The sequence below is a fragment of the Phocoena phocoena genome, chromosome 4, assembly GCF_963924675.1.
Source record: "Phocoena phocoena chromosome 4, mPhoPho1.1, whole genome shotgun sequence".
Taxonomy (NCBI): domain Eukaryota; kingdom Metazoa; phylum Chordata; class Mammalia; order Artiodactyla; family Phocoenidae; genus Phocoena; species Phocoena phocoena.
In genome coordinates this window covers 86,054,547-86,066,871 of record NC_089222.1, presented here as the reverse complement: position 1 = coordinate 86,066,871, position 12,325 = coordinate 86,054,547, and the positions used below count along the sequence as shown (strand labels likewise).

The window sequence follows — 12,325 nt, the reverse complement described above, 5'->3', positions numbered from 1 at the left end:
GATAGTATAATCCTTTAATAAATTGAGTCCCGGGGCCCGGTTGTTATTCTGCTTTCTGAGCGGCCAATGGAAACCAGTCTCCTCCCTGGAACTGCTTCTGTTGTTAAGTGCTGCTCAAAGATCTCATGAGGCAGGAAGTTATAGATACACTTTTGCTGTCTTTCATCTGCTTATACACAGACAATGCAAGAAAGTACATTGCTGTGTAGTTTATATTTATCACACTGTTCTATTAAGCCTAATTATAATACTGTTCTACTTGAATACTACTAACATAGCAATAGCATTCATACTTTAATGCCTAATATTAAATTTATTGTAGAAATGACATATCTTTATTAAGCCATTCCCAGAAAGTATGGATAGCGGTATATATTGAATATATTTTAATGCCCAATTCCTTAGTCCCTTAACAGCAAAGCCAACTCTGTTCTTATGGGTTTGCTGTGAAATTAATTTTCCCTTTTAATCTTTTCTCCCTCACTGTTCTCTTATGTGACTTTTATCTCTCTTTTTTCTTTCCCTTTCCCCTTTAGTTACTGGTCTTAAGAGATGGGTGAGTTCTCTTCCTTGAGGTGATGGGGCAGGTATTGTCTGGGGAAATTAACTGGGTTTGACTCCTTTCCTTTTCACACCCCAAAGAACTGACTGTTCTATTATTTTTGTCCTTTGTCCCCTTTCTCTTCGACCTAAGTGATTCACATGTTGTTAATTGTCTGTGAGTTCTTTTTTTGTGATGTTCTTCATAAATTTATTGTTCATTAATGTATAAGAAGATGACTTTAGGATAGTCTATGTTATCTACCAATATTTTTTGGACTGAATTGGAAATGTGATACAAACATAACAATTTTTTCAAAAAGCAGTATTTCAAAGTGTCTTTATTATTAAAGATCTCATTGTTTGCTTTTTAGGGGTTAGGGAAAGAGGAACCCCAGAGTGAGAAACAGATCAAAAATCCTTCACTAACTTCAGAAAAGAGGTTAAGTAGACTGTCATCAAAATCACTGGACTTGAATAAAAATGAATATCTTTCTTTGGACAAAAGCAGCACTTCAGATTCTGTTGATGAAGGTAAAGAATTTCTTATAAATTTTAGTAAAATTTCAGTTACGTCTTTTAATGTTTACTTTTATATTAGATGTGTGCAAATTGAGCATTTGGTTTTTGCATTAGATACAGTCTCACTCTATAATGAACCAAAAAAGGATGGAAGTTAATAAGAAATAGAGGAAAGGGGCTCATAATCTAACCTCTCTCCACTTTTCAGAAGCCTGGAATTTGAAAATCTTCATCACGTTTAGCTTTTAACGTCCCAAGCCTTAAGATGGGGGAGATGAAGCAGTAACAAGGGAAAAGCAATTTTTTTCTTTTTATCCATGACTCATTTGTAACTGGATGTTGTGCTTCTTATCTCCCTCACTTATTTTTCTCCTCCTCCAACCTCCTTCCCCTCTGGCAACCTTCCCCTCTGGCAAATTCACTTGTTTGTTCTCTGTATCTATGACTCTGTTTCTGTTATGTTTGTTCATTGTTTTGTTTTTTAGATTCCACATAGAAGTGAAAGCATACAGTATGTGTCTTTGTCTGACTTATTTCACTAAGCATAATACCCTCTAGGTCCATCTATGTCAAAAACGGCAAGATTTCATTCTTTTTTATGGTTGAGTAATATTCCATTGTGTGTGGGTGTGTGTGTGGGGGGGGGTGTGGGTGTGTATATATATATATATATATATATGTGTGTACACACACACACACACCCCCACACACACACCCACACACACCCTACCTTCTTTATCCATTTACCTTCTTTATCCATTTATCTGTTGATGGGCACTTAGGTTGCTTCCATATCTTGGCTACTGTAAATAATGCTACAGTGAACATAGTGGGGTGCATATATCTTATTGAATTAGTGTTTTCGTTTTCTTCAGATAAATACCCAGGAGTGGAATTGCTGGATTGTATGGTAGTTCTATTTTTAATTTTTTGAGGAACCTACATACTATTTTCCATAGTAACTGCACCAGTTTACATTCCCACCAACAGTGCACAAGGGTTCCCTTTTCTCCACATCCTCCCCAGTACTTGTCATTTGCTGTCTTTTTGATGACAGCCATTCTGACAGGTGTGGGGTGGTACCTCATTGTAGTTTTGGTTTGCATTTCCCTGATGATTAGTGATGTTGAGCATCTTTTCATGTGCCAGTTGGCCATCTATATGTCTTCTTTGGAAAAATATCTATTCAGGTCCTCTACTCATTTCATTTTTTAATCAGGTGGTTTTCAGTTGTTGAGTTGTATGAGTTATTTGTATATTTTGGATATTAACCCCTTATCAGATATATCGTTTGCAAATGTCATCTCCCACTCTAGTCAGCCTTTTCATTTAGATTATAGTTTCTTTCACTGTGCAAAAGCTTTTTTGTTTGATCTAGTCCCATTTATTTATTTTTGCTTTTATTTATCTTGCCAGAGGTGATATACACAAAAAAATACTGATAAGAAAGCTGTCAAAGAATGTACTGCTTATGTTTTATTCTAGAAGTTTTATGGTTTCAGGTCTTACATTCGAGTCTTTAATACCATTTGAGTTTAAAAAAATCATAATAAAAATCTTCATGGTGTAACACTATAATTTTACTACTTTCCTTAACCACAAAAAAAAAAAGAGAAAGAGATTCAAAAGTAGAGAATATAATAAAAATAAAAAGCAGTTGCTTAAGGGAAACTTTATAGCAAATCATATTCTCTTTACTTTCTCTTAAGTTAGAACCAATAACCTAGGGCTTGTCATGATTATCAAATGGGCATTTCAAGGAATTTGTTTTCTTTTTAGCTGTAAGATTATTGACACTGAAGTCAGTGAAGTGAGGAGACAATGGGAAAGATCTAGGGTAGTGACTACTTTCAAATTTCAAGAACGGAGTAATGCCAGTGAAGTTTTGCTATACCTGCTTTTGTACCAGCATGTTATATTAATATTCCTACCAGAATATTGGTGATGGGGATGTTGTAGTGGTTTGGATCTGTCTGGCATGATTGTATTTGCTAGTCCACTTACTGTTCGGCTTAGACCTGGTTTGGGAACCCCTGCAGGCTGTTTACTAAATCCATGAAGACTAAAACTAGATCCAAGGCAAATCTAAATCAAATCCAAATCACGTCCAAATCTAAAATCAAATCCAAATCCAAAACCAAACCAAGACCAAATCCTTGAGAACCAAATCCAAATCAGATTCACCCTTGGTTTGGAAACACTGAAGCATCTCTGATGAAAACTAAACCCACGCTCTTAAAAATGTAAATAAAAATAAACAAGTCCCTAAAAATCATAGAATGCATTAAGAAGACAGTTGATGTGTTCTTTTGAAAAGATAGTTGACAGGAAGTTTTTTTGTAAAAGGGTCAAGCACCAGGAATGACTAGACTCTCTTGGTGTCCTTACCATTCATGCTTGGGTACGCAGCCCTGTGAATTAGTTATCCCCTGCCTGCTTGAACCTCTAACTGTAGGAAGATCTACTCTGGCACCCAGTGGCCAGACACGTAAGTGACAGCAAAACGGGGATTTTTTTCCCCTCTTTTTTCTCACCTGCTCTTTTATAAGAATGGTCCTTTAAAACAAATGCCTTACTTTCTTTATTGAGTTCCTATAAAATTAACATTAATGATTAAAGGATAACATTAAAACTCACATAAGCTGTGTCTTTATCTAGAAATAAACAAAGAATAATAGTGATGTAGGGCTTCCCTGGTGGCGCAGTGGTTGAGAGTCCGCCTGCTGATGCAGGGGACACGGGTTCGTGCCAGGGTCGGGGAAGATCCCACATACCGCGGAGCGGCTGGGCCCGTGAGCCATGGCCGCTGAGCCTGCGCGTCCGGAGCCTGTGCTCCGCGGCGGGAGAGGCCACGGCGGCGAGAGGCCCGCGTACCGGAAAAAAACAAACAAAAAAACCTATAAAAAATAGTGATGTAGTTTCTGTATTGCATGTGAGCCCTAATCACCCATTTTTAGAAAATGGAAGATAAAAAAAATTGTGTGTCCTTAGTTACTCAGTTAAACTCCAAATTACCTAATTTTCTTGCATACCTACCTAATACACTTTTCACACATCCTCAAAATACTATCAACATCTGGTTTAAGTTTTATTCATGTCCAGGTCCTTTTCATACTTATGTCTCAATTTTCCCACGATTTCCACTGGCCACTTTCAAACTTATACGCTTGAAATAGTATTTCTTCTTTATTGGAAATAGTAACCTGCTACTAAGTTGAGCAGTGTTCCTTTCCCCATTTAAAATGCCACCTGCTAGCTCAATAAATTTCCAGCAATATTATTGGTGATGTTATTTAGGTAGGAAGCTTTAAAGTACGATGAATTTAATAAATAAATAATCCCAAGGACTTCCTTGGTGGTCCAGCGGTTAAGACTCCACGCTCACAATGCAGGGGTCCGGGTTCGATCCCTGGTCAGGGAACTTGATCCCGCATGCATGCCGCAACTAAAGATCGTGCACGTCGCGACAAAGATTCCGCATGCCGCAACTAAGACCCGGCACAGCCAAATAAATAAATATTAAAAAAAATAATCCCAGGTGGAAATAGTTTATTTCATATCCTTACTTCCTCAAACACATTTACATACAAAAAGTATTACTGTTAATTTCCAGCAGCAATACCACAGATTATGTTTTATCAGTCACGATATAGAACATTTTATCGAATAATGGAGTTTAAATGAAATATGAAGATGTTGTATTGAAATATTTTATATAAGTGTAATTTATGTCCTTCTTAAATGTGAACAGGAAACTTACTTTTGAAAAATTATAGTTCCAGGACTCCTTAGAGAAATGGCTGCTTCTAGGGCCCAGTTGGGGAATATACAAAATGAACCTGGAACATCTTGTAGTGCCAGAATATAAAGAAGTGCTTGAAAAAGAAAAAAAGAGGCATGTCGTAAGGACATAGGAGTCAACCTGAAAGAACTTCTAATGGCCAAACAAAAAAAAATGTGAGCAGCAAAATAAATAATGATAATACTGCATTATAACCTAAAGTATAAAATAATTATTCATAAGTCCATACTGATACCAATGATTGAATAAATATATAAATGGGGGAGCAAGCACGAGTCTTCCTTACAGAGTTCCAAATAATATATGTAGATACTCCCCTTTCCAGGAGGTGGAGTTTAATTCTCCTCCCCTTGAGTATGGGCTGAACTTAGTGACTCATTTCTAACAAACAGAATGTGGAAAGAGGAAAATAATACTTTTGAAGTGGAGAAGCCTGCCAGACACCACCAAGTAATCAAGGTTAACATCATCATAAGTCATGCTGATATGTGTACACCCTGAGTTTGAAGAGAAGGGTACTTCATCTCTGTGGTATTCTTCCCCAAAATCCAAACCCCAGTCTAATCATGAAAAAAACCCACCTCAGATGAACCCTAATTGAGGAACATTCTATATAATACCTGACCTGTACTTTTCAAATGTATAAGGGCACTTGAAAACAAGGAAAAAGTGAGGGACTGTCATAGATTGGAGGAGACTAAGAAGATAACAACTAAATTCAACATGGGACTTTGGGTTGGGTTCTTGAACAGAAAGGGACATTACTGGAAAAAATAGGAATAAAGCCTAGTTTAGTTAATTGTACCTCTAAAATTATTAAAAAATAAAAAGTTTAAAAATATGATTGCAAATTTAAAGCCCTATAAATAAAAGTAGACCCTAAGATTTTTTGCATTTTCCATAGTCACTTATTCATTCAAAAAGTTATTTAACACTTATTGTGTGCCAAACATGTAATGTACTTAGGTGTTTGAAATCAACATGATCCCTGCCCACATAGAACTTAGAGTCTAGAGCAGGAGAGAGACAATACACAAGTCACTAAGCCAATAAAAATATAATTACAAGTTGGGATAAGTTCTGTGAAGGTGACGAGCAGGATTAATAGAATCACTGTACTTGTTTGCTTTCTTTGTGAATACATGAATTATTTTTACAATGAACATGTATTACTTCTATGTCAGAAAAAGCTATTTCTCAAGCCTAATTAGGAAGTTGCCTCACAGAACCTTAGTTAATTGCCTAGTTTCAGTGATTCATTTCTATGCCCAAGTAGCCATTACTTGAAATTGCAGTGAATAGCTTTTGCCTACACATAGTATTGTTGCAGGGAGAAGGTAAATCAGTATCTACCCGATGTCCCTACGTTCTTTGCACCTGTAGCAAAATAGGGAGACACAAACCATTTCATGAGGGAGAAAAACCAACAGCTGGGGTGAAGGCAGAGCTAGAAGAGTTTTTCTGATGCTTAAACCACTATCTTTTACTTTAAGTGACTGCTTCTCATGGCTTAACATGGACAGATGCTTGACACAGATAATTCTTAAGAGTTTGATTTGTGAACTGTGGGGAGCTTTTGTCACAGTTGTCATTCTGTACTGACAGGCATAATCCTTGAAATAATAAATAATCCCAGCCCTGAAATCATTAAAATTTCACATTGGATTGCTTTATTCTATTTCCTTTATTCTACCAGGCTCCTATTCCTAGATGTCCCCTTTTTTTTTTTCATTTCCTTTTAATTCTTCTAAGTTAAACTCCTTGAACTATAAAATAGAGGTTTAGTTTGTGTGCTCTGGAGCTACAGTGAATTCAAATTCCAATTCAGTCACTCACTAGCCACAGAGCTTCGGCGAGTTTCAGCAGTTCTCTCAGTGTCTCAGTTTTCTCCTCTGTACGATGGAGATGAAGATGTTAATACCTCTTATCTCACAGGATTGCTGTGAGGATAAGAGGAGTGAATATTTGTGACGTGCTTAGCACAATACCTGCCATATGCTAAGTACCATAGATTCCTGGGCTCTTTTATGCAGTGTTTCCAGGGAACATGAGGAGAGGTGAGCAGATGTTGCTTCTTCATTTGCTACCAGGAGTTTTCAACATAATTATCGCTGTCAAATTCTTAGAAAAATGTAATATTCCGTTGGGCTTTATTTAGCTTTGAAGAATACTTTTCAGAAGGATTTCTTTTAATGTGTGGTATTGAGAGTAGGTAGTGGATACAGTGATACTTGTCTTGGGGGAGTGAGCTTCAAGTCAAATTTGAAACACTGTTCAGGCTAGTAAGTTAGTGAGTGCAACAGAGAGATATTCGAGTCATTCATGACTTAGTAATTACCGAATGTTTGCGTATTCAGAAATAGGACCTGCTATTCACCGTGGTAGATACCACCCTATGTGTCTCAGTACTGCCCTTGTCACTCTTGAAATATTTTTTTGAGTGCTCGCTTTGGCAGCACATATACTAAAATTGGAATGATACAGAGAAGATTAGCATGGCCCCTACACAGGGATGATACACAAATTCATGAAATATTCTCTTGAATGATATATTATGGTAGTTTGATATTCAAGTTAAATATTTCTATGTCTTTTGGGTTTTGACTGAACTATTGATCACGTATAGTTTAATTACTATATACTATTATGTATAGTTATACATAGTACATAGGTATATAATACCAATTTAGAGTTTTAATAGTGTCCTGTAATGTGCTGATCATTGTAATCACATGTAAAAACCATTTTGTGCCCAAAACAAACAAAACAAAACCTTGAAATTACCTTTCCTTGATGTCTTCACTCTTTGTTCCATGTTTTTTGTTTCCCCAGAAAATATTCCTGAGAAAGATCTTCATGGAAGACTTTATATCAACCGTGTTTTTCGTATCAGTGCTGAGAGAATGTTTGAGTTGCTGTTCACCAGTTCACGCTTTATGCAGATATTTGCCAGTTCTAGAAATATAATAGGTTGGTCTTGTGTTCTTATCTAATGATAAATTTGGGAGAATTTTATTATCCTTAGAGGCTTGAGCTTATGTAAATTGATTTATGTTGTCAAGGGGAAAATTTAGACAGGCTTCCATTTTATTTTGGTGATGTATAAACTAGTGTTTAGGTGTTTTGGCTAAAATCACACGTAAATAGTACAATTGTCCAATTAGTCAGGTCCTACCTACAATTAAGTTCAGACCGTTTGAGAACTAAAACTCCATTCATTTATTAATGTAGCAGTTTAGTTGGGTTGAACCACCTTTAAAAGGGTTCTACTGTGGAAAAATTGGATTCTAGTAGAGTATAAATTGGCGCAATCACTTTGCTAAATGGTTTGGCAGTATCTACTAAAGCTGACTCCACAATTCTACTGTTAGGTATATGTAACCTTCAGAAATGGGTACATGTGTATTCTGAATGACATGTACTGCAGTGTTCATAGCAGCATTATTTATAATGGCCCCCAAACTCAAAAAACAGCCCAAGTATCCACCAATAATAGAATGGATAAACAGATTGTGTACGTTCACACAAAAGAATACTGTATAGCAATGAAAAAAAAACACCTGCTACTTATAATAATATGAGTAAATCTTACTGATATTATGTAGTATTAAGCAAAAGAAGCCAGACACAAAACAGTACGTGCTGTGATTTCTTTATATAAAGTTCAAAAACAGGGAAAACTTACTTATGGGCATAAAATCAGCATACTAGTTAATTGCAGTTGGTAATTGGGTGGGTAAAGACTGGGAGGGGGCTTCTGGGATGCTGGTAAAGTTCTCTGTCTTGATCTGGGTAGTGGTACACGTGTGTGTTTTCTCTGTGCAAATTCATGGAAATTTGAGATTGCAGTGTCTATGGTCTACCATAGAAATGAAAATACCAAAAAAAAAAAAAAAGTTCCAGTTAGGAAGTTATAAAAAAGATTTTATTGATTATGTATTAAAAGTTCTATTTTGGTAAACATCTCAAATAAGCTTATAGTCAATTTGAAATTGAATTTATCCTAAATATTTCAAGATATTTTAGAAACTTTGGGAGCATGTGGTCTAGCTTGCTATATAAAATTAGAAATCAGCAGCGGCAGAGATCCATATAAGCCGAGTCATTTGATGTGGTCAAAGAGAAAGTTATTCTACAATCAATTTAAATATAGTTTATAATTTAGCCATTTTATTAACGATTAGATGTTATTCCTTTATTTGAAACTTTTATGTAAACATAATTACATATTCATAGATTATATCGTTGATATAGATTGAGTTGTAAAGAGTAATTTTTCCTTATTATTTATAGTAGAGTAGCAAAGCAGTTTCTAATTGATAGCTATTGAGTCTTGTGATTATATTAAGAATGTCATGTTTTTAAAAATCATTACTTTTTTCAGTGCTTCCAGTTTTTTTTTTAACATTTATTTTATTTATTTTTGGCTGCATTGGGTCTTTGTTGCTGTGTGTGGGCTTTCTCTAGTTGCGGAGAGCGGGGGCTACTCTTTGTTGCGTTGCGCGGGCTTCTCATTGCGGTGGCTTCTCTTATCGCGGAGCACCGGCTCTAGAGCGCAGGCTCAGTAGTTGTGGTGCACGAGCTTAGTTGCTCCGTGGCATGTGGGATCTTCCTGGACCAGGGCTCGAACCCGTGTACCCTGCATTGGCAGGCGGATTCTTAACCATTGAGCCACCAGGGAAGCCCCAGTTCTTCCAGTTTTAAAAATGTATAATACCTGAGGGATATAAATCTTTTCACTCAGTAGCTTATATTTAACTTATTATATCTGTTTTGAATCTATTTTGTATCTTTTTGCCATTCATGTCTACCTGGAGAACTTGCTATTTCAGAAGAGTAGGATACATAATTTCTCTTAATTTTCTAAGATGATGCCTGTTGATGTTGCACCACTATTTTTATGGCTGAAAAGGCCCACAAGAAACTAGCATGTTATTCCACGCTGGTACTAAATGAAGTTTGTTTTTTGAATCATAGCTGCATTTGGTGTCTGATATCATATCTAGCTTCAATATGGATGACTGTGTTTGCTATCTGATGCTATAAATGGCTTTGGGCAGCAAAGCCTTCTGGCTGACCACAAGTGTAAATAGTTATAGGCATATTGCCTTTAGACCTAGAATTAGTCAGAAGGTTTGCCCCAAAAGAGATAATCTGCTTCTGATTGCACGCTATTATGTTATCTTCTGAACTTGTTACCTAGTAATCAAAGTTGTGTTTCTTGAGAATGGGTCTCAAAGCCTCCTTTCTAAAAATATCAAGAATTTAATGGGAAAGTTTAGTATGGTCAGTAATTTGTGGATTTAACCTAATTTCAGCATTAAAATGGCTACTGCTGGATCTATTTTTTAATAATGATTTTAAATTATTAAAAATAATGGTAATTCTTAATAATTTTCAATAAAAATGATCTAAATTGGATTCTTCTAAATCTTTGTTTACTATTGTATGACACTACTTTTGTAATTCAAAGCTCAGTTTTATGTCTTTTTATTCAACTTTTTAATTTTGAAAAAAATGTAAACCTTCAGAAAAGTTGCATGAATAGTATAATAAAACCTATACCCGTTACCTAGATTCACCAGTCTTTTTTCTTGTGGTAAAATGTACATGACATAAAATGTACCGTTTTAGCCATTTTTAAGTACAATTCCATGGCATTAAGTACATTCACATTTTGTCGTGCAGCCATCAGTATCATCCATCTCTAGAACTTTTTCATCTTCCCAAACTGAAACTCTGTACCTATTAAACAATAACTCTGCATTTCCCCCTCTCCCCACGACCACTGTTCTACTTTCTGTCTCTGAAGTAGACGATGTTCTGGCACATTATGTTCAGTAGGCTTGTTGGCAACATTGGTGAAGATACAAGTGGGAGAGACACTTTCATCTTTGTTGATAGTTGCTTTGTTGAATGGTGTGCAGTTTTAATGGCAGAATTCAATGATATCTTTAAATTCTGTTGCTGATTAACAATGGACTATTTGTATAATTTTTCTGAAACAGGCTGACATATGACTAAAGTGATCTTTTGAAAAGTTTTATAATTAATTCTATATCTCTTTCTTGGACAACTAAATAAATCATTTTTACAGCAAATTCTGTATTGTAGATCCCATGGTTTGTAATGTTGCCTTTTTAATTTGCTTGCACAATTTTTCTAGATATGCAAAAGGCAGCTTCAGGATCTCTCATTAAATCTCTAGGCCTAAGTAAATGAAAGAAGTTGAGCAAAATTGGATATATCATAAAGCCTTGCTTCAATCCTTTGATGATGGGTAGTGGGTTAGATAAATGCTCCTATGTTTTAGGACATCGATGAATAGCAGCCAGATATACTAATTGCCTAAATCCACTGTGCCAACAACATTAGCCGGCTTAGTCAGATCTTTGAATAGAGTTTATGATGCTGTTACCTATATTTTCCTAGTGTTTCGCTTGTTAAAGGACCTTTGTTAATGTATGGTGCTATGTTCTAAAGATATGTTTCCGTTCAGAGTGTATTTTTACTCACTGTGTTGTTGCTAAGTAAATAAAAGAGAATTTTGACCAAGATCTTGCCATAAATGCAGAGAGATTATTCTATAGCTTTCTTCATATAGAAAAGTTTACATAGTTTATTTATATTCCATTGCTCCCTCCTTGATTAAAGATCTCAGCAGATAAACCATTAACACTACACGATTTCTCATCGACGTGATTTCCCCACAAGTTGGAATCAGATCATATTGCTGCATAATTCAAGGTCTTGTCCTCAGTGATGGGAACGTTGAAGTGTTCTATCTCTGTTTAATAAGGGCCAGCACCGTTACTTCTCTTTGTAGGTACTGGGGACTTTAAAAAGAAGCCTACTGATGAAATGATTTTTAATTTTATCTTCTAGAGAAAAGAAAAAAGTTTTTTAATAGACTACAATTTAGAAGTAAATGAATGAGGTGGGGCGTATGTCACATACAAAAAGAGTGCCTAACATGTGATTTTACTCTTGTTTAATGTTAAACTAATAACACAGTTATAAGGAAGTTAGGATTGGTCAAAAATAAAAATTGAAATAATTCAAAAACTCCCTCTTTGATTCCATTCCAAGCCATACCCCTCAAATTTCTAGAACTAACTCTTTTTATATTTGCTGTGATTAGATATAGTATCTACCCCTTGGAATGTAGAGCCTGGAGGTGACCAACTGAGAACCATGACCTACACTATAGTCCTTAATAATCCACTAACTGGAAAGTGCACCACGGTCACTGAAAAGCAGGTATGTCTATGCTGCCAGTATTCCAAAAGAATCGTGCATGTGGGAAGAGGGAAGATGCCTGTCATAGGTCCTAGTCACCAATTTACAGGACAGTTTCAACAAATAAACGGCAAGGAAAAAAATAGAGGAGAAACTGTGTACAGGTTAAGAGAGATTTAAGAGTTATATCAACCAAATTAACTCAATCCTAATTCAGACAAA

The 12,325-nt window shown here is 35.8% G+C and overlaps 1 protein-coding gene and 1 non-coding gene across 2 annotated transcripts in view; both read left to right on the top strand.

Moving 5' to 3' along the window:
• GRAMD1C (GRAM domain containing 1C) overlaps window positions 1-12,325 on the top strand; it is an 81,373-nt gene that overhangs the window by 56,367 nt on the left and 12,681 nt on the right. The window contains exons 9-11 of the mRNA XM_065876456.1: window positions 915-1,074; window positions 7,697-7,834; window positions 12,006-12,124. Coding sequence (XP_065732528.1) covers window positions 915-1,074; window positions 7,697-7,834; window positions 12,006-12,124 — 417 coding nt within the window. The remainder of the gene's footprint in view (window positions 1-914; window positions 1,075-7,696; window positions 7,835-12,005; window positions 12,125-12,325) is intronic.
• LOC136123017 (U6 spliceosomal RNA) lies at window positions 7,305-7,411 on the top strand. Its single transcript, XR_010655898.1, has one exon. It is a non-coding gene; the product is annotated as a U6 spliceosomal RNA (small nuclear RNA).